General features: G+C 42.2%; 2 protein-coding genes across 5 annotated transcripts; both read right to left on the minus strand.

Moving 5' to 3' along the window:
* Nucleotides 1-6072: 6072 nt before the first annotated feature.
* On the minus strand, nt 6073-12336 carry znf740b (zinc finger protein 740b). Of its 4 annotated transcripts, none has more exons than XM_012841724.3 (7): nt 12176-12336; nt 10640-10801; nt 10163-10393; nt 9425-9565; nt 9111-9243; nt 8579-8697; nt 6073-8149 (listed from the first exon to the last, which is right to left on the minus strand). In XM_012841724.3, the coding sequence occupies exons 2-7, from the start codon at nt 10682-10684 to the stop codon at nt 7976-7978; spliced, it is 843 nt and encodes a 280-aa protein (XP_012697178.1). In that variant the 5' UTR covers nt 10685-10801; nt 12176-12336; the 3' UTR covers nt 6073-7975. The 4 variants fall into 4 exon arrangements, with proteins under 4 accessions (XP_012697178.1, XP_012697176.1, XP_012697177.1 ...); XM_012841722.3 differs by having other exon boundaries at nt 10136-10393; nt 12176-12326; XM_012841723.3 differs by having other exon boundaries at nt 9111-9231; nt 10136-10393; nt 12176-12317.
* A 121-nt stretch (nt 12337-12457) lies between these two features.
* On the minus strand, nt 12458-18603 carry csad (cysteine sulfinic acid decarboxylase). The gene is made up of 14 exons (XM_012841731.3): nt 18457-18603; nt 17762-17909; nt 17301-17427; nt 16176-16266; nt 15559-15781; nt 15348-15427; nt 14962-15016; nt 14536-14652; nt 14376-14440; nt 14163-14244; nt 13878-14077; nt 13627-13678; nt 13289-13378; nt 12458-12972 (listed from the first exon to the last, which is right to left on the minus strand). Exons 2-14 carry the CDS (start codon nt 17891-17893, stop codon nt 12799-12801), a joined length of 1488 nt encoding a protein of 495 aa, XP_012697185.2. The 5' UTR covers nt 17894-17909; nt 18457-18603; the 3' UTR covers nt 12458-12798.
* Nucleotides 18604-23354: the final 4751 nt, after the last annotated feature.

Consider the following 23354-nt stretch of genomic DNA (forward strand, 5'->3'; position numbering starts at 1 on the left):
ACATACCACAGAAAAATGGCATAAGACGGAGTGGACAATGTTCATTAAAAAATGTAATTTAACGAGACAAAAAGAAAGCACTGATGCATGTGACAATCACTTATTCAAAAGCCAAACATGCTCTTTTTAGTTTTATTGTATTCATGATCTTGCTTGTATGTTGCACCCCTCCTCTTCTTTTGAGTCTTTGTCATGCTGTCTGAAGGTGGATCGAATGATAGAACTTGAAGACGTACTGCAGTGTGCAATTAGTTTGCAGTCCCATAAAAACTACTTGTGTGTGTCTGTGTGTGTGTGTGTGTGTGTGTGTGTGTGTCTGTCCGTCCCTCTGCCTCTATGGATTTGTAATCCTCAGTGTGTCATTGGCCAAGCACATCGTCAAAAAGTTCTCATAAAATATCATCACCTCTTGTGGTGACTTTGAAGAGTCTCAGGGTCTCATTAACAACACCGTGAGTGCGTCCAATCTCTCGTTCTTGAAAGCTGCTCTTGAAACCAAATGTGTCTTCCGCAGAAGTCTGGCCACGGCATAAGGCAACAGTACACAGTGAATGCATGAAGTTCACTCTCAGGTCATTGAAAGTACGCTGCTCCCTGAGTGGATACACCAGCGCTCCTCCACTACCCTCCACTAGGCCCGCTGATAGATGAAGTGGTACCATGTGTGACCCACAATACATCAAGAGAGATGTTATGGATAAATCACTTTATCACAAAAGCTGATCAACAGCAGCAAAACTGCCAAAGTCACTTTCGGTCAGTCCACTCACGGCCTCCCCAGGTACCTCCTCCCTTTCTGTTCTCATTCATCTAAATGCCTATTTGACTATCAGCGTGACAGCCTATCCATAGGGGATCAAAAAAAAAATAAGGAGCACACATGCTCTCCTGTAATGGCCGTGACCCATGGAAATCTCTAAGGGTAAATAGCAGGGGCGACCCTGTCTGTCAAAGCTCAAGGCTTCATACATCAGACAGCCGCCCAACATCAGATCCATACCTCACCTCTTGGTCGTTCTGCCGTGCTCTGCTCAAGGTGCTTGAGGGGGAAATCGCTGGAGGGAAGGGAGGAGATAAAGAAAGGATAGGAGTGTGGGGTGTGATTGGGTAACGTCTTGGTAATAAGCTGTTTACTCGAGTGGTGGTATGTTAACTGCTGAGTGAACTTGCCAGCAGGACGCGGCCTCGCCCCGCTTGGGTTACATTGCACCATCGTCAGAGTCGTCACGTGTGTGTGTGTGTGTGTGTGTGTGTGTGTGTGTGTGTGTGTGTGTGTGTGTGTGTGTGTGTGTGTGTGTGTGTTTGTGTGTGTGCGTGTGTGAGTGTGTGAGAGAGAGGGACAGAAAGAAAGAGAGAGAGAGAGAGAGAGACAGAGAGAGAGAGAGAGAGAGAGAGAGTGAACCTAAGTCAAACTTCTTCTACTCCACATCTATGCACCATGTACTTATAGAACATCAATTTAAATCAGTTTAATTTATGTGGTAATAATAGTCACTCAGAGTGTTTAATATTACTAATTTGCTCCGTCTATTTGTAGTTAGGCAGGGACATTCATGGATATGAAATTACACCTTAGTGCTTTAAAGTTTGCCAGCTTGCCAAGGAGCAAGCTAGCCAGTGCCAAGTCATTACTTTGAAATGCAGAGGAACTGATAGATGCCTAGTTGCTGTACTCAGTGGACGTATAAGAAGAGTAAAGTAGCCACTGACAGATTCTGTGTTGCACATTCATATTTGTATTGCACACAAAATGTGTCTTGCTTGCCTCTGCCCCCTGAGGGCAGGCCCTTGGAATGTTCTAGTGACCTACTCTGCTCAAACTTCACAGTGACCCTCAAGGCGGCAGGCTATGCCTCCAGGCTGCTGTCAAGGCCTCAGAGTGTTTTTAGAAGTCCCCCTTTTGGGAGCTTTGACCCCTGGGGTCCAGAGGGGCTCCTCATGGGTCCCGGGCCTGGAGCAGAGGGGAGTCAGTCCTGGCCCTGTTGGCGTTCCTTCTAGAGGAGGGAGGAGCGCTGGAGCAGAGACGGACGGGACCCAACGAGCCCCAGATTGATGGGATGGCATGGGGCCACCGCATGTTAATGTATCTGTCGAGGCTAAACACGTCGCCGTTGGAAAGTGATTTTTACGTACCCACAGCAGGGCGCTCGGGGTGTCCATCCTGTCAAGGGGAATGTGGATGACTCTCGGGCCAAATAAATCTTAACAATGAGGTGCTGGCTAACCCGTCGCTGCCTGCCTCTCCGTGTGTGGGTGTCCCCCTCTCTCTCCGTAGGACAGGGATACTTTCAAATGCACACATACACACACACTCCCACTCTACCACTGAGTGTTACAGTGAAACACATAGCACCATGAAGAATTCAGTGTGTTCTATGTGTAGCCCAAATTGACTGTTTGTACTGACTCAACGTTGTTTTCACATTTGTGTGGGTGATATTGCTATGCTAGGTGAACACGTTTATTTGCCGTCTTTGATACCTTTAGCTGCCACTTAAATGAGCAGTCCTGAAATTCTGTCATAGTTCTGCAAGCATCTGTGTTTATGTGCTGCATGATTCTCAACCAACAAAGGAGATTTAAAGGAAGAAAAGTTCCTTGTATCTCTGTGTGAGGTACAGTTAAGTGAGAAAACATGGTGAAACACCATGCAGGGGTCCCCAGGTCTTCTTAAATATGGATGATTTGTTTGGATACGTTGCCTAAGTAGGTCACCACACATGGTTGTGATTCCCAGGTTCCTGTCAGTGCAGTAGTGGTTTATAAGCAGTAGCTTTGGGAGATGCAGCGAAGAGGGAATAAGGAACAGGAGCTAATTAATCTTCATCAGAGCAGTTTGAGCAGACGAAGTGTTGTCTGTTGTCTTGGTCTGTTGACGAAGACATCAATTTAAGAAAGTGTGGTGTAAAAGGAGGGCATCAGCAGAAAAGCGTGTCATAAAACTTTTGCAGATTTGTCATAAACAGACAGAATATGTTTCATATCTAGGCCAGAATTAGCATTAGTCGCTTTTAGCATTATGCTACATTACAAGGACTTGTTTGCCATGGAAACATTGGACATGGGCATGTTTGTTAACTTGTCAGGTGATTTCTTTGGCCATTGGTCATCTATTCTTCTATATATAAGAAGTGCTTCTTTGAAAAATATGGCATTTAACATGATATTCATTAATAATGGTCATTCATGCTAACCATGAGGTAAGTAGCATTACTTTGAGATAAATTATGACACAGGATGCAAGGAAACTAAAACCATTTCCATTCTCATATTTTTTTTCTTGATATTGTCTCTTTTTCTCCAGTGTCTTTTCTTAGTCTAACATCATTGTGATAAAAAATAGTAAGATGATTATTGTACTAAGATGAGTATTAATCATGAAATTATCATTGTTTGCTTAAAAAGTAATAGAAGCCTGTTTACTTAAATATTTCATTGCGTACAGTCAGCATAATTATAAATGGGCTTTTGTGATTTATATTCAGCTTAATGAAGCAGTAAGTGGAATCACTTTCTGTGTTAATTGGCAGTTATGTGTTGTCAAGCTGAAGTAGATATTCCTAGGACAACTATAATAAAGCCTTTTTCAGCTGATTAATTTTGAACATCGTATCGAAAGACAGTTCGCCCATTAGTCTCATTCAGTGAGACACTATCTCACAAAATGGCCTCCATTTGCAGTAACTGTCATTTTTTTCTCCGTCTTCATGGGAGGGGGCTAAAACCTGAAATTACCGCTCCTTAGACCTACCGCTGTGCAATCATATTTAAGACCACGCACTGAATGATTATGTATAGCACCTTTGAATATTAAAGTAATGGCGAGGTTGACAAAACTCAGTGCTCTTGATGTCACATTTCCCTTCAAATGAACTTCGTGTCTCAGCTTCAGTGCTGTAAGGGCACATCATGACCTCTACATTCTTTTTCCCTTTTAGGATCATGTGTGTGATATAATGTCCATAATGTAACGTCATACTAATTGATACAAAACCCTTATGGGCTGTTAGATTTTGAGTTACAGAGTTTACAGGTCCACAGTTCATGAAATGTTGATAATTACATGTAACTATTTTGGATAGATTCAGCTTTCACACACGCATAATTAACAACAAATAAAAAAACAGGTATTTCATAGGTATTTCATTATGGCAGAACTCTATTAACATTTCATTGGAACTATTCCACTGTGTATTATTTCAATGTGGGTGTGTAGGTTGGAGGGAGAAGCTTCTCGCGACTGTGTGTGGGGAGGGCAGAAGGACAGCCTGAAAATTTAATGAGCAGATCTGATATGCTGACGGGCCTGGAACACCTCGGCTCGCTTAAATATCACCGCTAATTAACACGGAGAGGTGCGCTGTCAGCATGGTGACAGATGGCGACTGCCACACCCCTGCGTTCCAGGAGCGGGGCTGATGAATTTATTAATTAAACATTAAGTCGAGAGACACTCCCGGGCTGCTCATCGGGAGACGAGGCCACAAAACAAAGAGCTGGTGGCAGGGTGGGCCGAGATGTTTTTCACTAGCGGAGGTCAAAAAAGTGACCTACAGAACAGCCTCACCGTGTGCGATTCTACTTATGAGACACAAGCTAAACTATGCTAAAGCTAAAGAAGATATCCATCTCTGGAGCATATCAAGGAAGTCGTATATATTTTCCAGATATCTATTTATATTTATATATCTATTTATTTAACGGTTTGGCTGGGTGAGGCTGCATCAGCATGGCAGAGGAGAGACATGTATCTGCTGATTCTGGCTTTCCCAGTGTTGGTGATGGGGAGGCATCTGCTCCAGTCTTCAGCTCTCCTCCTCCACTCCGGGAGAGCCTGTGCTAAGTGCCGCAGGCCCAGGGGCCCCATAAATCACACCACTGGCTGAGGGCAGGAGAGGGGCCACACGTCCTCCACAGGACACAGGGCACACGGTCATACTCCACGTACACACTCACACAAGCCCGAACTGAACAGCTGAATCTTATGGGTGTCATTATAGACGTCTAACTAGCTAGTTACAAGGGGAGAAAGGGCATAGGATAGTCACTGTGTCCAAGCTATGTGTTTGGGTGTTGGGTTCTGTCGGTCTTGCCAAGTCGGACTCAGACAGTGTCATGTTTCCTAAAACCCACATCAGTGCATGTGTCCCTGATTAAGCTGGCATCAACCTCATCTGAAGAACGTGAACACACTTGCTACTTTTAGTGATTTATTTCACCAGCTATCCTAACGCAATTGCTTTCAGAAAAAGAGTATAGTCATTGTTCTTGCTACACAGTTCAGTTTGCTTCCCTTTAGTGATTCGACTCATTGTGCAAGAAACATTCTCAGAAAACCAGCCAGGGGCAGCTATACTGCATCAAAATGACTGATACATCAGGCCCGAGCAATGTTGTAATCGAATATTAGCACTAGAGATCCTGAAGGAACAAATGTTCTGAGGTGGTGATTATTGTAGTTTAGAGCTCCATCTAGTGGTGAACATGAGAAATTAGGGGAATTTGAGGGGGCATTTTGAAAGGATCTTTGTTTATTCATATCCATGTTAAATACCAAGCTGTTACTGTTCTCTGTATCTCTGAAGATGCCAGTGATAAATTACACTCAGACAAATTAAAATACTGTAACTTTTTTGACAAAACTACAGTAACGTCCTCGTTTAACAGCACCAGAATAGGACAATATGAGCCCCCTGCTGGTAGCCCTCCAGCCAGAACTCAACTCATCAGATGCAGAACTTCACAAGTGCTAAAAAATACAAACAGATGTGATATTCCTCTGTGAGACTGCTGTGTGTTTCGGGTTGTCTATTGTTTTAACCTCAATATCTATTTAACTGATGCGTTTAGATGGCTCAGTGAGATAGAAATCAAGCCGGTTTTGATTATTGGATCCATCTGCAATGAGCAGCTAATGACAGGAAAGACAGTCGTTGAAATGTTCACTCCTTTTCATCAGCATTCAGTGACATTTGCCAACACCATGGTATTCTGATCAAATCTGTCTTTGAACCAAATCAACAACAATACGGTCAAACTGACATGTGAATGTTCAAATAAATGGCAACAATCTTTAAAAAGAGGGAAACACTTTATTTAGTTTCTCTTCTGGGCCCTACATCTTCACTCACTACTCTAGGGTCATCATTAACTTCATTTGTTTAGGAGAAATAATAAAATTTTAAAAAAAGAATAAAAACAGGCATTTTTTTCTAACAAATTTTTACCCACTTTCCTCTTTTCTTAACCAAAAAAAACAAACAAAACAAACAACAAAAAAACAAAACAAAACAAAAAAAATACCCCTTTAAGGTATAGGGCAGAGGATCAAAACTTCATGCAAAACTATTTTTTAAAAGGAAACATAAAAAAAACAATTAACCTAACCTTTGTTTGCTATTCTACACTACAACTTTCCTAGGAACATTTTTTTTTTTTTTTTTTGAAAATTAAAAAAATATATATATTAACTTAAATTCAGCAGGTAGAAAAACCGCCTGTGGTCAGAGAAAGGAGCTAAAAACCATCTCCTGGTAAGTGACCTAATTTGACTTCTTAATACAACACTGATTCAGAAAACTGCTGGTCTTAAATTAAGCCATCCTCTGGGGCAAAGAGAAGTCTACTGAGAAGTATTTAATAACAACCCTTTCCCCCTTACTTTTGGCTTCATGAATCCAGTGCTTTAAAAAAAATTTAAATAAAAACTGACAAACAGTACTTGAGATTTAGGTGCGTGGCCTAACTGCATCACAACATTCCTTGACCAATGAGACATCCACATCAAGAACAAAAAAAAAAAAAAAGAACAGTTCCATATGTAGACCTGACTGGCCAGGCTTCGTCAGAGCAATTGGTCAGCCAACACCTTAAGCCCGTTACATTTCCGATGTCTGACCTTACAAAGAGATGAACCTTAAGTCACAGGGACTTGTGAGACAAGCAGACACATGAGGGTACCACAGCTGCCTGGGCAATCTGAAGGGTTGGAACTGGAATAAGCACAAAATGCAGTAATGAATGGCACTTTTGACAGGTCAACTGAGCCTACTGACTGCTTGGCAGCAGTCCATACAATAAAAAAATGTATTTACTCATGATGATCGAGCGTACTTCCAGAGTAACATTAATATCGAGTCTAATCACAGTCGAGAACTGGATCTACAAACATGGTTTCTATAAGAGCAAAACGGATCACAGCCAACATGAACGGTAAAGGAACAGAACTGATCTTTTTAAAAATCTGAGTGAAAAGGCCCCTTTTTCATACTGTATGTGTTCAGCAGGTTCTAAATCCTCTCACTGCGGTGGTGCGTAGTGGAACCTCATGCAGCTGTGCGCCTCGACAGATGTGCCTAGAGAGCCATCCTGTGCATGGAGTCTTAAGTCACATAGACACGTAGGGGACTCCCATATCTCTGCTGAAGAATGCTCTGGAACATTCTTCCACAGAGCCTTTCCGACAGAAACATTATCATCTTACAGTTTAATAAGTGAATACATTATTGCCATGATGTGACGACAATACAACTAAGCCCATCCAAATCTAGTTTCAGTACCAACTATGTAACAAACTAGAGAAAGAAAAACACTTTTTTTTTTATGTTCATTACAATGAGTAGAAAAGTCTTCATTGTCCATCAGTCTAGATATGAGGCAGGAGAGACTGACAAAACAACAGTCTATGTGAGTCTAGTGTATCTGCCCCAGTTCATCCAGCTCAGTCAGCAGGCCTGGTCTGTTCCAGTGTACGAAGCTTCATGTGTTTGTGTGTGTGTGTGTGTGTGTGTGTGTGTGTGTGTGTGTGAGTGTGTGTGAGTGGCATTGCTGAACTACAGTAATTCCCTGCAGCCCTGTGCTGCCAGAGTAGGATGGATGGATGGATAGCTGGGCTGGTGGGGAAGGCAGACAGACAGGCAGACAGATAGACAGGCTGGCTGGCCGGCTGGCTGGCGGTACACAGATGGGGAGGTGGTCAGACGGCCAGGCGTCCATTGGGGGACTGTAAGGGGCTCCAGGTGGCTGTGTGCTGGGCTTGAGGCTCCTGTGAGTACGGCCGGCCCTCACAGCACGACTGGTTCTCCTCCTTGGCAATGCCCACCGAACACAGGCGCCGGTGTCGCAACAGCCGGTCGGTCCTTGAGAAGTTCTGTCAAAGAAAGGGTGGGGGTAGAGAGAGATAAATGAGTAAAGAGTGAGGGGGAGATAAGTCAGTCACTACTAAATCTCTATACCTGCTCCAGGCATGTATCTGGATATCAGAGGGGTCCTACTGTAGGTATGTTTGTGCATGAGGTTGTGGGTGTGTTTGTGCATGAGGTTGTGGGTGTGTTTGTGCATGAGGTTATGGGTGTGTTTGTGCATAAGGTTGTGGGTGTGTTTGTGCATAAGGTTGTGGGTGTGTTTGTGCATAAGGTTGTGGGTGTGTTTGTTCATATGGTTGTGGGTGTGTTTGTTCATATGGTTGTGGGTGTGTTTGTTCATATGGTTGTGGGTGTGTTATTGCATAAGGTTGTGGGTGTGTTTGTGCATAAGGTTGTGTCGTGGGTAAGTGGTTGTGGGTAAGTGTGTGACCCACCTGATGGCAGCGGTCACACTGGTAGGGTTTCTCGCCACTGTGAACTCGCTTGTGTCTGTCCAGGTGGTAGCGCTGGATGAACCGCATGTCACACACATCACACCCAAATGGCTTCTCTCCTGCAATACACACGCACACAGGGTAAGGCTTAGCTCCGTAAGACTGGCACCGTTTATCAAAATGTAGTGATATCACCCTAGGTGACCCCAGAACAAATGACCTGGGCATACTTTGATGCAAAACTGTGCCGTTTTGGAGAACCCGTTGTGGGTGACTTGCTAAACTGGGATGGCCAACAGTGATACAACATAGGTCCGTTGAAAATCTTTTTTTTGCAAGGCCGTTATGATAATCTAATAGAACATAAACGGATCAATTTTTACTGCTGCCCAGGTGGTCTTTAGACTGTTGGTCTGTATGTCTGACTCTACGGCAAACACTCAAAAATTGTTTTTATTCAACTTCTGAGAGTGATGATACTGATTCAGAATAAGATCTACATCATATTATAGACTTTGAGAGGGCATCTCACCGGTGTGCGTGAGGATGTGACGCTTCAGGTGGTAACTGCTGCGGAAAGCACCATAGCAATGCTCACAGATGAAGTTCTTCTGGACTTTGCTCAGATCATCATGGATGTCAGGCACTTCAATCTGAAGAACACACTATATAGTCAGTCATGTTAGGAACCTAATCTTGGTGGATAGTTAGTTATTGGTATAATGGTGCTAAATATGACAGACTGGCAGATGGCTGCCAACATATGGAACATCTACTAAGCCACAACTTCAGAATCTACAGCCTTCAAATTATATGTCACTCTTTCACTAAATGGAAAACACTTGCCTGTGGTTTCTCTCGCAGTTTGTTGGGTGTGCCCGACTTGCGGTGCTTCTTCTTGGGCTGCATGTTCTGGCTCTGGCTGGCTCGCATGTCCTTCTCGTCGAGCAACCGCGACGAGTGGAACTCCCCGTCCTTACGGATCATCTGAGGGGAAGAGGACAGAGGGAATCACAGACAGCCCACAGGTCCATCGACAACACAAATGACAAAAGCGCTGCTGGTGTGAGGACATGCAGAACTGCATGAAGGTTCACTGGCCAATGGATGCAGACAGAAACATGAAAAATGCTACTGTTAAAGTTGTGTTTCAACAACAGCCTATCTAGACACGGACTAGTTTGACAACTGTCTGACTGATAACAGCACAGTGGAAACCTAACCTACCACATACGACACAGCTAAGCGTCTTTCCAGATAAATACTGATGGCTGGGAGGTGGCTCCTCAACCCAAAAACAGAAACTGCACTTTCAGTAAACAATAACAAAACTAGGAGGAACCAGTATAGCTCATTTCAACCAAGAGGCAAATCTTAAACGCCCACAGTTACACTCTCTACATCCAAGAGGAAGAGTTGTGTTAGGGCCGGACATAATGTGCTCACTGATGAATTATCCTGCGGCAAATATAAACAGTGGGAGACAGGCACAGGCAGTGTGTGAGAAAGAGTGCAGAGACAGAGGGGTTTGATGGATGGTTCAGTGATGGCACATACATGCTCCGTGTTCTGCGGCTGTCTCACCACGGGCGAGCAGCTGACTCCAGAGGGCAGCACCATGTGGCTGTGGCTGTGCCCATGACCGTGCCCATGACCGTGACCGTGCCCGTGGCCGTGACCGTGGCTGTGGGGGCCCTCCTGGTTCTCCCTCTGCCCTGGACCAAGCGGAGTCACCATCTTCTTGTGGCCAGACATGGAGTTGGCCTGCATGAGCGCCATGCTGGACAGCACCGCCTCACAGCCCAGCAACCCAGCCTGTCAAAGCATGCCACGCACGCACACACACACACACGCGCACACACACGCCAACCAATAAGACCATACACAGGAATAAATATCCAAATATACAGCGCAAGATGGGGTACACCAGCAAAGATGGTTAAAGAAAGAGGAAGGACAATAAATTAATCTAACTGACTATGGATGCTGGGGAGAGACACACAGACAGAAAATAAAAAGCAAACTTAAAACTGTGACAATGAGAAGAAGTAGTACACTGACCCATTTCATATGGTCTCGGACTGAGTTGTTGGGAAGGTGTGACATCGCCGTGGTGAGAGTGTGTGCGTGTATTGGGGGGGGGGAGAACACGTCACGTGGGGATAGAAGGCGGGGTGTGTGATAACAGACCCTCACAAACCCCACGCATCGGGGGGCTCACGCCTGGAAACAGAGGGGGGAGGTGTGTGTCATGAGGCCATCATACGCCAACTCCTTTCTGATGGGGGGGGGGGGGGGGGGTCAAGAATTTCACTCACAAGACTGATGGCTTGAAAACAAGGAATGAGTAGGGGGTCGGGCTGAACCTGCAGTGTGTCTACAGTGTTATGCCAACTTTTCAAGGAGGATTTTGGAGAGGGAAACACAGTGGCAAATATGGATCGCAGGACAGTGCAGCCACCATGAATAGGTGCCAAGGCAATTTACAGCCTGCACTTCAGAAAAATATATGCATGAAGAATAAAGAGACACTCTACATATGAGGAGATGAGCATCTAGTAACTTTATTTGTGTGCAATGTGTTCATCTCTTTATATCTCCGTTGCTACTAGGCCACAACTCAGACTTAGACTAAAATAAGCAGCTCATGCCGAGGTCTTGAAAAGAAGGGGATCATTTGATGTGTGATGGATTGCTGTGAGTCAACTCTCCATGCACTTGGGTAGGCAGCATCCAGATATCGATCATACACGGCTGTGTTACTTGTTTGTCTACAGTGAAAATGAATACGCTAATGGAACATTAACTTTGTTGACATCTGAGATTAAATCTAGCAATTACACCAATCAGCCTTAAACGAGACGAGCAAACAAACAACAAAATGATGATACTGAAAATGTTATGGATGTGAAAATGGAGAAGCATTGCAATAACAATCTTGCCATCTTGGGGAAAGTATACCAAGAAACCTTACTAGCCTATAAACTCTGAACACCCTGCCACGCTAACTCAATTCTATCTGTGTGGTGTGTTTATGGTAAAATTCTTTTTGGACAACTACAACTACACCAGCAGATCTGGGGACGAGTCAGTTGTATGCGAGGCTAACTATGAGATTTCATTGTCAGTAGCCTGTCTCTGAACTAGATCATGCTAACTAGGTCGTTAGCAGGCTAACGTTATCTTTTGAACCAGCTATCGCTAACATTGGCGGGTCAAACTGTAAGACAATTGTTCACGAAATCAAATAAGCTATTACGCGTTCAATAGACTACTAAGGTAGGTTGTAAAACATGTGCTCGCTATGTAAGCTTATATTGCAAATAAACATTTTCAGCGTACTCAGGTTGACTACAACTACTTAGCACAATGCTACATAAAACACGGTGTATGGGGTTTCTTAAGTCTATGGTGGCTTGCTTGCTTGCTAGCAACCCCCCCAACCCCCTCACAAACACAACAACAGGGCGTGTGGTTGAGTTGACCGCCGAAGACGAAACGACAGAGGTTTCCTATAAATGTTCCATAAAAACCTGTCTTGGCCCTAAAGAAAGGTTGGACAGTAGTTTAAGCACATACTTGATTTTAATCGCTTACCTTCCTTTTTCTGGTGCTCGCCGATCAGTGTATCTTATCAGACTTACAGTTTTTCTCAGTTTACAAACACAGGAAACGCTACCGGAAGTGCTCCCGAGGGAAAGCGGTACCATGTGACCAAGGCAGTCCCAGAATCTGACGCACATGACCCATACAATCGGCCATATTGGGAAGGCAACAATGTGAATACTAAAATGATCATTTGAGACCAAGTCTTGACATCCTATAATGTCTCAACAACTGACCTTACTCTAAATTGAACATACAATAACAAATAAAAAAGAGCCTGAAATAGTTACTTTATTTACCCATATTTTTATAGTTGAAATTAGTTTCTTCCCCTCTTTTAACACTGCTCATTTCAGAAACTCAGAAAGTCATCTTTCATTGTTATTGTTCCTCAGTTGTGGCAACATACATTGTTTCAGCATTTTCTCATATCGCCTTTTCATAAGTGAATAAAAAAAGCATAATTGAGGCTACTTGTAATGGCAACATAGGCTTACAATAAGTTTCTTCCAAGTTTGCCTCTTTTGATTTTCAGCCATGTTAAGACAAGAACAAAGAAAACCAAGGTGCAATCAACTATGTGGGTTGCTAATGTGGAGCTTTAAACACCCCTGTTACAGATCTTTTCCAAGCCTCTCTATTTCATCAAGACAAAAATCCATGTCTCTTTGAGAGATGTGCGGCGAGATGACAATCATGCGGAAGAAGTTAACCTGTCCGTTCAGTGGTTGATAGCCCACCATCATCGTTCCTTGTTTTATCATTCGTTCCTTTATGGCTGGGGCCACCTGCCAATAAAAATGTGTAGTTATTATCCATTTGTCAGTATTTATTTCAAAACACACAAAAGGATATTCATTACTTAGACATACTGTCTTCTTTCATAACCCAATCAACCCTATGAAAGGGCTTATTTGGGTTGTTTGTGCTAACCTGCCTCCATTCCCATCTCTTCCCCTCTATTCTGTGCTTTTTCAGTGGTGAGATGCTCAAATTGTGTCACCAAAACAACTTAAACATTGCTACATTTAAACAGCCTCACATTGTGTCAAATAAGTCTTTTTTTTTTTTCAATGTTATTTCTGTGATATGGTGTCAACCTACCTGTGACAGTCTGTCTTTGTAATCTGCACTGTTCTCCTTCCCCCTTAGACTGGGTGGTATGTACCAGAAGCACGTATTCACAAACTGTGGCTGCTCACCAGTGCAACAGAGAAAGAAGCAAGCAAAATAAGACAAAGTGTATTGCAAAGTGAAACAACACTTTAATTTCATAACAGCTTTTGGCAGACAGCTAACTGATAGCCATCCTCACCAACCTTGATGTCGGTATATGGGGGGAAATGGTACTCCATTACCACACACATTACCACATTTATTAACCGCTTTCCCTTAAAAACTGGTGTTTTTGGCAAGAAATTCATTATGACACTGGGCCTCACCTTGTACAACAGCTGAAACCCCTCCCTTTTTTCTATCTCCTCAGCAAGGTACCTGTTTATAGTAAAATAAATAAATTAGTTGGCTGATCAGTATATGATTTAATATCACATATTTATTTCTGGCAACATACTGACTGTATGCTTTGCAAGTTTTGCAGTACAAAATAAATATAAATTACGGACATATTAGGGCTGAAATGACCATTTTAAATTACTATATGCAAATTATTATTTGAAAGCAGGAACAGGACCTTGTCAGGGCAAAGGCTTTGTCTACTCTTTCTGTGAGGCCCTTGGTGCCAACCGCTTTCCACATCAGCCATAATTTCAGGCAGTCCACCTTTCGGCCACACTGGATGGTCTTGTCCCCTGTGTCCAAGCTCATGTCATAGAACTTGTCTTGTTGAAACAGGTATGTGGCACTGGCACTGTGACACTTCTGAAGCAGGTTCTGTCAAAGAGGGGTAAAAAAAATGCTCAGAAAGGGCTCTTCAAGTGACAAGTGAAGCTTGATTCACTTGTCAGGGCTTCCTTACCGTAGTGTCCCTAACAAGGAACACAGAGCACTGCAGACCTGTGCTCAGCATTTTATGGGGGTTCCAAGTCACTGAGTTGGCTCTTGAAACACACAGACAGGCACACACAAACAAATAACAAAATTAAAATTGAAACATCTCCAAAATGTGTTCTCCAAACATTACTTAAAACAGCAGATAATATATTGAAATGGTTATTCTGTCACTATCCACCTTTCAATTCCTTTCAGAAGATGTCTGTGTTTTTTAGAAAAGAGCACACTACCACCCCAAGCAGCCTGTCGGATAAAGGGAAAACACGGGTACGATTATAATCACTGAACTTATAGAAAAGTCTGATACTAAGACAATGTAATTAACTGAAGGGTCTTACATCCACATGCATCCACAAGCCATTCTTTTCACAGATATCAGCAATACTGTCCAGGGGATCAAAAGCTCCACGTACAGTGGTGCCTGATGTGGCATTGACATAGAAAGGGACTGCCCCCTGAAATACAAATATCATGCATGCAATCACATCAAAAAACTAGTGATGTTAAGTACCTTTACAACATCATAATGACCACAGTAACAGTATATCCTTAATGTTGCTACCAAAACATTTCTGAAATTAGCAAATGAATGATGCTAAGCCAGGGGTAATAACAACTGCAAACAGTCAGGGATAAAGAAAGACGAACGATAAAGGACTATCGACAGAGCATTTTTTCATCACACCTTACATCACTGTTTTGATGAAAAATGATGACACATGCCTCAGAGATATGATTATGATCTTGATCTGAATCAATAGTACCTGTGATCTGGCAAGCTTTATTTTTCCTTCAAGGTCCTCTGGGTCCATGGAACCACTGGAGGATTTGAATAAGGCAATGAAAAATTATACTATATCACATTGATATTAGAGCATTGACTAACATCACATTGATATTAGAGCATTGACTAAATCACATTGATATTAGAGCATTGACTAAATCACATTGATATTAGAGCATTGACTATATCACATTGATATTAGAGCATTGACTAACATCACATTGATATTAGAGCATTGACTAAATCACATTGATATTAGAGCATTGACTAAATCACATTGAGGGTACAGACATGATGGTCTTTTCCTGTTAAAATTGGGCAGATTGGGTCAATGGATTAAATGGGACATACGCAAGGACATTTTACCTCTGATCTGTCTTCACAAGAAAAACATTGTCAGTCCCAATGCCAAGGAAGGAGGCTGCCTTCTTTACCGAATAATGACTCTAGAAAATGCACAAACATGAAAAGAATGATAGTTAATTCATTATATGCTTATTCTAATGCTTTTAAGTTGAAGTATACAATTTCCTACTGTTTGGGCCCAAGTTCTTTGTAATTGTACTTTTGTTCTTACGTCTTGGGAGGTGAAGACAGCAAGTCGTGGCAGAGCCCACAGTCCTTGCCGTTTCACTTCAGGGAAGGCATGGTAACGTGCCACGTTCATGCCAAAGATGTTGGATATAGAGCCACCTGGACAAAAGATACCATCCCCACTGAGCCAGCCCACCATTGAGCGCAGTTTGGTGAGAACCACATCCTCCATCAGAACAAACACTGGCGCCACCTCGTATGTGTATCTATTCAGAGATTAGATCACATTGAGCATGATGTACATACATGGAACACCATTTTTGATGAAAAGAGTAACGTGTGAAAATTGTGAAATCCCCTACTACTGTCACTGAAACCCCAAGGTTAGGTGTTATGCAACTCTGGTTCAAAATGTGTGAACCAGACTACAGGCAAGCTAATGTAGAATATCAAAAGCAAGCTGTAACTGAATCACCATGATGTCCCACGGCCTGGTAAGGCATGGTAAACAATTAAACAAATGTCGCACTGAAATTACTGGCTCATCTTTTGTATATTAATGACTGACAAATTCAGCAGACGGGCAGCATGTACAAAACAGGGTGTGTGCCTCAACACAACAAGCATTCTGAGCAGGTGACATAAGTTGTAATTTCTTACTGGCTGGTATTAAGAGTCTCTGTAAGAAGTCGACCAGCCAGGGCATGGTAGTCAATTCCAGAAAATAGCTGGTTAAAGAACCGTGGATGGTCTGAAACACAGAAAAACGAATGTCATTTCACAGACTATACTACCATTGAAACTAAATTAGAAAAAAATGTCAAGTGCTTATGAATAATAATGAAAGCTTAGGCTGAACCAAACAGACAAGTATAACCACCAATGAGCGCTGCCTATTCATGTACAGTCATGAAAGAATATATACAATGAATGCTTGCCACAGCAAATTAATGTACTTTTATATGAGATGCTGTTATTAATAGCTTATTGACTAATAACTGATTGATTATTAGCTTGTGCTTGAAACTGCCAGTTCATAAATGACTGCTGTGTGAACTTTTTGGCTTCTTCAGCGCTCACCTCAATCCTGAACGTGAATTTGAAATTCAGATGTACTACATGCTACAGATGGTTTGTTAACTTTTTCTCACTGTATTACCAATGATGCGTATTGCAAGTGTTTTGCGTCTTGTTAATTTGTTTTCTGAAATGTAAATTTGTTTTCTGAAATGTAAATTTGTTTTCGGGACTTGTAAATGTGTTATGGTAATGTAATTTTGTTTTACGATATGTAAAAATGTTTTCCAAAATGTAAATTTGTCTCAAGCTTTGTAAAAGTGTTTCAGATTTTGTAATGTTGGTTTGCACCTCTCGGCCACCGTAGTAAAGCATGTCATGTGAAATATTACGGATAACTGGGGTGATTGTTTTTTCTTGTCCTTCAGAATGCAATGTGCTGGAACAGTGATACTCCCTGTTCTTCTTATCTCTGTAACCCTGTTAAATAGACACTGCCTGCGAATTCATCCGATTCTCACAGACTGCTTGCTGTTCACTCTGTGTGTTTCTGATCCTTCTGCAGAAGACTAATAAACGTATTACTAATATCTAATTATAAAACTGATCTTGCATTAAAATGGTTATAATCAGATTTCCACCACATCACTTTCATTGTTTTACGTTGTTTAAAATACAGAATTAAGGGCACCACCACTGCAAGATATCAAATTCAGTAGTCAGAGTACAAAGGCTTTCAATTCGGCTCAGAAAACAAAAGTCACTAACTGGTTTTCACGCTGTATTTGGCAACATCGTGCACTCTTGATAGCAGCTGGTCATGTGACTCTCCACTATCTCTCAGCTCCAAATCCAGCAGCTGCTCCAGTTGCTCAGGATCCTGCCAATCACACACCTGCAAAAATATCAACATACACAATCTCACACCAGAGCCAGACAGTTTATCAGGGTTGATCAGAGAAATGCTGACAGAGAGAGAGAGGGAGAGAGAGAGAGAGAGAGAGAGCGAGAGAGAGAGAGAGAGAGAGAGAGACATTTAATTGGACCTTTAATGCTTTCTAGGCATTGATAGTTAACCAGCTTAGCATGACTGTGACATTTTCTGAAAAAGTGCTGATGAAAGTGGGTCATTTTCCCGCTTAAAGTTAATAAACAACTAACTTTTATAGCATTCAGCACAATCTCAAGAGCGGGGGCTTAATAAGAGTGTGCCAGACCACATCTCATACCTTCTCATTCACATCAGTGCTTTTACAAATAGTCTCCTCAAAGATGACTTTGAAAGCCTCACGGAGAAAGTACTGGCCCTTTGCATGGCTGAAGCCTGAAATATCTGGACCATGGCCATTCATTCCGTTCATCTTCTGCTCTGGATGCCTGTGCACAGAGAGAATGAAAGAAGAGGAGAGGGAGAGGTTTCATTTATTGTAAATAACATTCATTGTTGCACTTGTATGGACCTAAAGTAGACAAATAAACTGATTTACAAACAAATAAAGTGTAAAATGTCACAAAAGTACGAAATTCCAAACAACCATTTGGGGAATTATGAAACAAAACATATAGGCTAGTGCATTCTCTCAGAAAACATTGCATGGACAAAAATATCAAAGCCCTAGACATAGAAAGTATTCGACTAAGTTGGCTAAGTTGACTAAGGTGACGAAGTTCAGAGACAGTTGGCAAGTTATCCAACCAGACCATCAGTTTTACGGCAGGCGCTTACTGTAGCTTATCATGTCCTCAAGTACATCCTTCATCAGTTGGATAATATTCCAGTTAACGTTATTATAACCTTTTATTAACAAATGATCATCACATAGAAAGCGTTAAAAGTATTAGCATACGACATCTGCTTACTATCTTATTTGCCGCGGATGAAAGTGTATCCGCTGTCTAGCATACTGAATTAAAATATCCTCACCTGGCAAGGTGCTTTGCAGCGAGTTGCTTGTTGTCCACCTGGCTTTAAGGTATCGAAGCAATGAACGACTGCGAACGATTCCAACTATAAATTCAGAAGAGGGTAATAAAAATCCCCTGCTTTTCAAGCATTCAATTGGGTTGAGATTTTTGGGGGTGTGACAACCTGTCGTGTATGATGTCATGTTCTCATGGAATAGCTTGGAATATTGCCAAAGAGGAATTTCTTCACCATCCCCGTGTTTTTCCATTAGGTATTTACGTAGCACCTCTCTTTGGGGTCCATTGCCTGGAATATTCCGAGGGAAGAAAGAACGCTTGACACCTGAAGTGCAGCGCGACCCATGCAAGAGATGAGATCCTAGGATTAGGAGGCATGGGCTAATTTGACATTTTTTGGATGCCTTTGTCGTTACACTTTACAGTAGCCTAGATTTAACCCTCTTGTCCTTGGGTCACTATTTTCAAACATTGCAAAATAATAGAAATCCATGGCTGTCCATCTACCCTCCTAAAATGACCCCCAAAATTATATTTATCGAAATAATTGTTTCATCACTTTAAGGGTAGGCTACCTGCTATTTAAAAAAATCGCCTATTGTCTTTAAGTCAATATGACCCGAAACAATTTCTGATTTAGAACCAGCCAAATAAGCTGCTCTGTGTCACTCAGTGTACTTTGTGTACAGTGTAACTAGTCCCTTTTCCTCATACTAATTACCTGCTATAACTTAAAGATATCCGTGGGTTATTATATTGCATCTAAAGCTCCAATCCTCTCTTATACACTCTTATACACGTTTAGTTCTGACTCACTAATTGCTTTCTATATAACTAGGCTGTAGACCTTATCACTTCAGAATTTGATTTAGCCTCTCTGGTGATGGTGACTGCACATAACTATTAGCTAGCTTACTCAAATATAGACCTTTGCATTAGGATGAGCATTAGCTTGTTGTTGACGTATGATATAGCCGGTCTAGTCTAGCATCACATTTGTCACTTTGCTAGGTTCAAATTGGGTGACATTTGCCTAAAATGGGTTTGTGTTATTTTCCAATAAATGCACACCCCATTGTACTTTATTCCTTACATCACATGCTTTATTTTGTGTAAAGTTATATATTCTTCCAAAATGTCCATGTTGTTAAGAACACCACCTCCCCTTCCTTTCTCAAATCCCTTGTACAAACTTTTTTTCAGTATAATTCTGTAGCGTGCAGGGATGCACACTCCTATGTTTGTGTTCATTTACATTTACATTTACATTTAGTCATTTAGCAGACGCTGCTGATTACTAAACGACTTCTCTACCTACTGTACCACTGTCGCCCCAGTTCAGTGTTCAGGTATGTTGAGTTCTCCCATACATCCGTGTGTGTAGTAGCTACATGGTGTAATGTGTTATTCTATGTAATGTTTAAATGAAGTGTGTATTTGTGTTCCTCTTCTTTGTTAAGGTCAGCGTGTATCTTCTGTTAGCAATCAAGCAGTCTCTGTGTTATGTGTGATGCCTCGTGTGGTTTCCTCAAGTGTTAGTGTCCATCCTTACCATGTAAAGCTCCAGAGCTTTCCCCTTTTTTCCTTGCGAGTTAAATACTGAGTGGCAGTAAGCGTTCTAGATTGCACTCCTTGCTACACTAGGCATTCGGGAGTGGCAAGACCAAATGGGCAAATGGGAATGCTGAACAAATATTGAAGACCTGCTCATGAAGCTGCAGTATGAAGAGATAGAGCTGACCAAATATATTCTATATTCGATTTGACCCTGCCTCCAGGACAGCACGAAGGAGCAAACACCCCTGGAGCTTGAGGGAACAGCAGGACACCACTGCCGCGGAGCCCAGCCTGGCAAGGGGGGAGCAAGCCCGACTTGGTGAGGGAGGGGCAAGCCGCCTGGCCCAGCGCCTCGATGAGGTTATGGTACCCCTGCTGAGGTTATGGTACCCCTGCTACGACGGAGAAAGCCAGCGACGGCCTGCTACATCACCGATCGACAGCCAGGGGGCTCCACCTTGGGGACGCCAGCTACAGTGGTTGCTGCTTCACCGTTGCAGCCACCCAGCGGTTGCTACTGATGCCTAGCAGTTGTAACTGATGCCCAGCGGTTGCTACTGATGGGGTGTTCCATATCGCTGCCCATGGCCAGAGGGGGCTACAGCATTGCCAGTCAAAGGCTCAAAGGCTCAAAGGCTCCGCATTCCTGCTGCTCGCCCGAGGGTCCTTTGTGTCACTGTGGGAGTGAGGAGGCCGCTACCTTGCTACCCTTCCAGCCTTAGCGTTTCAGAGACGGCTGCTACTGACGGGACATGTGGCCATCTGGGGGTGCTAGAAAAGGACAAAATTAGCTGACTTTGCACCTTTTTGGTTCAATTCTGCACAAGTAATTGTAACACTTTTTTACAAATTGCAAATTCCACTGCAAATTTTACACCTGTACTTAAATATTTAGGTGAGTTATAAGGATAAAGTGAATCCAAGGTAATCTCTCCTTAAACCATCATTGCACCAGGATTAAGTTAAAATGCACAAAAAGCAACCTCTTGTGGAAATTGTGAGATTTCATGATGATGAAATCAACCTAAACCGGACATATAGGTTAAACAGTTGCTTGTGACCCAGTAATGGAGCTTAATTCTGCCTTCAAGTGCTAGTCATTAGATCCTAGTAAGTATACTTCGGGTTCAGATATTGTGTTTACGACTTGTCTCGCATTCAAGTCCCTGGTAGGAAATCTTGCACAAATGAGGAAGCATCTTCTAAAAATGCAAAAAAAACAAACAAATAAACAAAAAAAAAAACATGTTTGCTTATTCAGTGCCCCCTAATAGTCAATGATGCAACGTTTTTGCACCATCAAATGTATGACTGATGATGTTTCACAGTGTTACTAAGGTATGATCTTCCTGTCAGCATCATGAATTGCAATACAAAGACAATGGAGTCAATATTTCATGTGGGTTTTATTTTCATATTTAACACTTTTTATTGGTGTTTTTTGGGTAATCAATAAAATTATACAATTACACATCACAAATCTAATTGTTATACCCCTACCCACAATAACCCCCAGCCAGCTTACCCCATGCAGCAGAAGTACATACATTAAAAGATCATGTAGAATGTATATATATACATATGTATATATATATAGAGAGAGAGAGAGAAAAGTATTGGATTATTACAATACAATTACATACCACAATGCTGCAAAACAAAACAGAGAAAAGAAATTAAAAAAAAGAAATAAAAACAAAAACAAAGCGAGGGAGGGGAGGGGGGGGGGGTGTTGCCATCTAATCTTTCTCTTGTAGTGGGCTTTGTATGCTCTCATAGTATGACAAGAAAGGGGTCCAGGTTCTCTCAAAGCTCTGTATGGAACCTTTCAGAGTATATCTGATTTTTTCCAGTTTCAGGAGAGACATGGTGTCTCTGATCCATCTACTGAATGTGGGTGGTGTTTGTTCCTTCCATAAGAGTAGTATCAGACGTCTGGCAAGCAGAGAGGTGAAAGCTATGACAACATGGGCCCTGCCCTTAAGAGAATGTGTTTCATCAGTAAAGCCAAAAATAGCACATAATGGGTTTGGAGGGATGACCACACCAAACATTGTTGAGTAAGCATGAAAGATGTCTGCCCAAAATGTTCTAAGGAAAGGACAAGACCAGAACATATGTATGTGATCAGCTGGTTGATTTTTACAGCGGGGACAAGAGGGGTCAACATCAGGGAAAATCTTGGCAAGTTTAGCCCTGGTCCAGTGAACTCTCAGGAGGATTTGAAGTTGAATTAAGCTATGCCTAGCGCATGGGGATGATGTGTGTACTAAGTCTAGCGCAGCCTCCCACTGATCCTCTCTCATTACTTCCCCTAGGTCTTCTTCCCAAAGTTTTCTAGTTTCTTGCAGTGATTGGGGGGAGATGTTGCAGATTTGATTGTAAAGGACTGAAATTAAGCCTTTACGGTGTGGAGACAAAGAGAGAATATTGTCAGTAGCGTTATCTGATGGTAGATTTGGAAATGAAGCAATGTTTTTCTGCACAAAATGTCTTACTTGGAGATATCTAAAAAAATGTGAGTGGGTTTTATTTTCAAACAGGAATATTCTTACGACTTTTTTTACTTCGCCTTGTCATTTTTACTTATTACAGCGCTCCCCAGTGGTCAAATGAGGCATCATTTTTGCACCACCTCAGGAAGGAGTCCTGAGTCCATAGTTTCGTGTCAACAAAGACAATGGAGGGATATACAGATAACTGCCCAAAAATGACTAAATGTTTATGGCAGTCATTTTTGGCCTAACAGTTTTCAAGCTATTGGAATAAAGTGCTTTGACCGTGTCCCACTTCAGGAGGCGTTAGCACGAAGGGACACCAACCTTATCCGCTGTGAATAAGGAGCTAACTTCAGCCTTGTAACTTCAGTTTGTCTAAATAGTGGCCTTTAAAACAGCATGAAAACATTACCAACCAGGCTTTCAGCTACACAATCTCCCGTGTTCATCTGAGGTTCACATTGTCTATTTGATAACATTTAGTCATTTAGCAGACGCTTTTATCCAAAGCGACTTACAATGTATACACATTTTACATTTACACTGATGGCACACTGCACATCAGGAGCAATTAGGGGTTCAGTGTCTTGCTCAAGGACGCTTCGACAGGGAATCGAACTAGCAACCTTCTGATTACTAAATGACTTCTCTACCACTGTACCACGGTCGCCCATAACTTTCGACTTGTAGGCTAGGTATGTCTCATTACAATGCAATAATAGCTTGTGTTATCTCCATTTTTAGGCTATGACCGTATGTTGCACAAAGCATATGCTATTTCTCAGTGACATCCCAGCAACTCATAAACCATGTCATTAGGATCAGTGTAAAGGCAGCCAAAATG

Source organism: Clupea harengus, chromosome 4, assembly GCF_900700415.2.
Source record: "Clupea harengus chromosome 4, Ch_v2.0.2, whole genome shotgun sequence".
Classification (NCBI taxonomy): Eukaryota; Metazoa; Chordata; class Actinopteri; order Clupeiformes; family Clupeidae; genus Clupea; species Clupea harengus.

Bases quoted from the DNA above. Each gene is read 5' to 3' on its own strand.
- znf740b (XM_012841722.3), bottom strand. From the start codon at position 10,684: ATGTCACACCTTCCCAACAACTCAGTCCGAGACCATATGAAATGG. The intron at 9,244-9,424 runs GCAAGTGTTTTC...CTGACTATATAG, and splicing joins AACTGCGAGAGAAACCACAG to TGTGTTCTTCAGATTGAAGT. The intron at 8,698-9,110 runs GTGAGATGCCCT...TGTGTATTGCAG, and splicing joins TCACATCCTCACGCACACCG to GAGAGAAGCCATTTGGGTGT.
- csad (XM_012841731.3), bottom strand. From the start codon at position 17,893: ATGAACGGAATGAATGGCCATGGTCCAGATATTTCAGGCTTCAGCCAT. The intron at 16,267-17,300 runs GTTAGTGACTTT...TCTGTGTTTCAG, and splicing joins CAAATACAGCGTGAAAACCA to ACCATCCACGGTTCTTTAAC. The intron at 14,078-14,162 runs GTAAGGAAGCCC...CCTCTTTGACAG, and splicing joins TCCTTGTTAGGGACACTACG to AACCTGCTTCAGAAGTGTCA.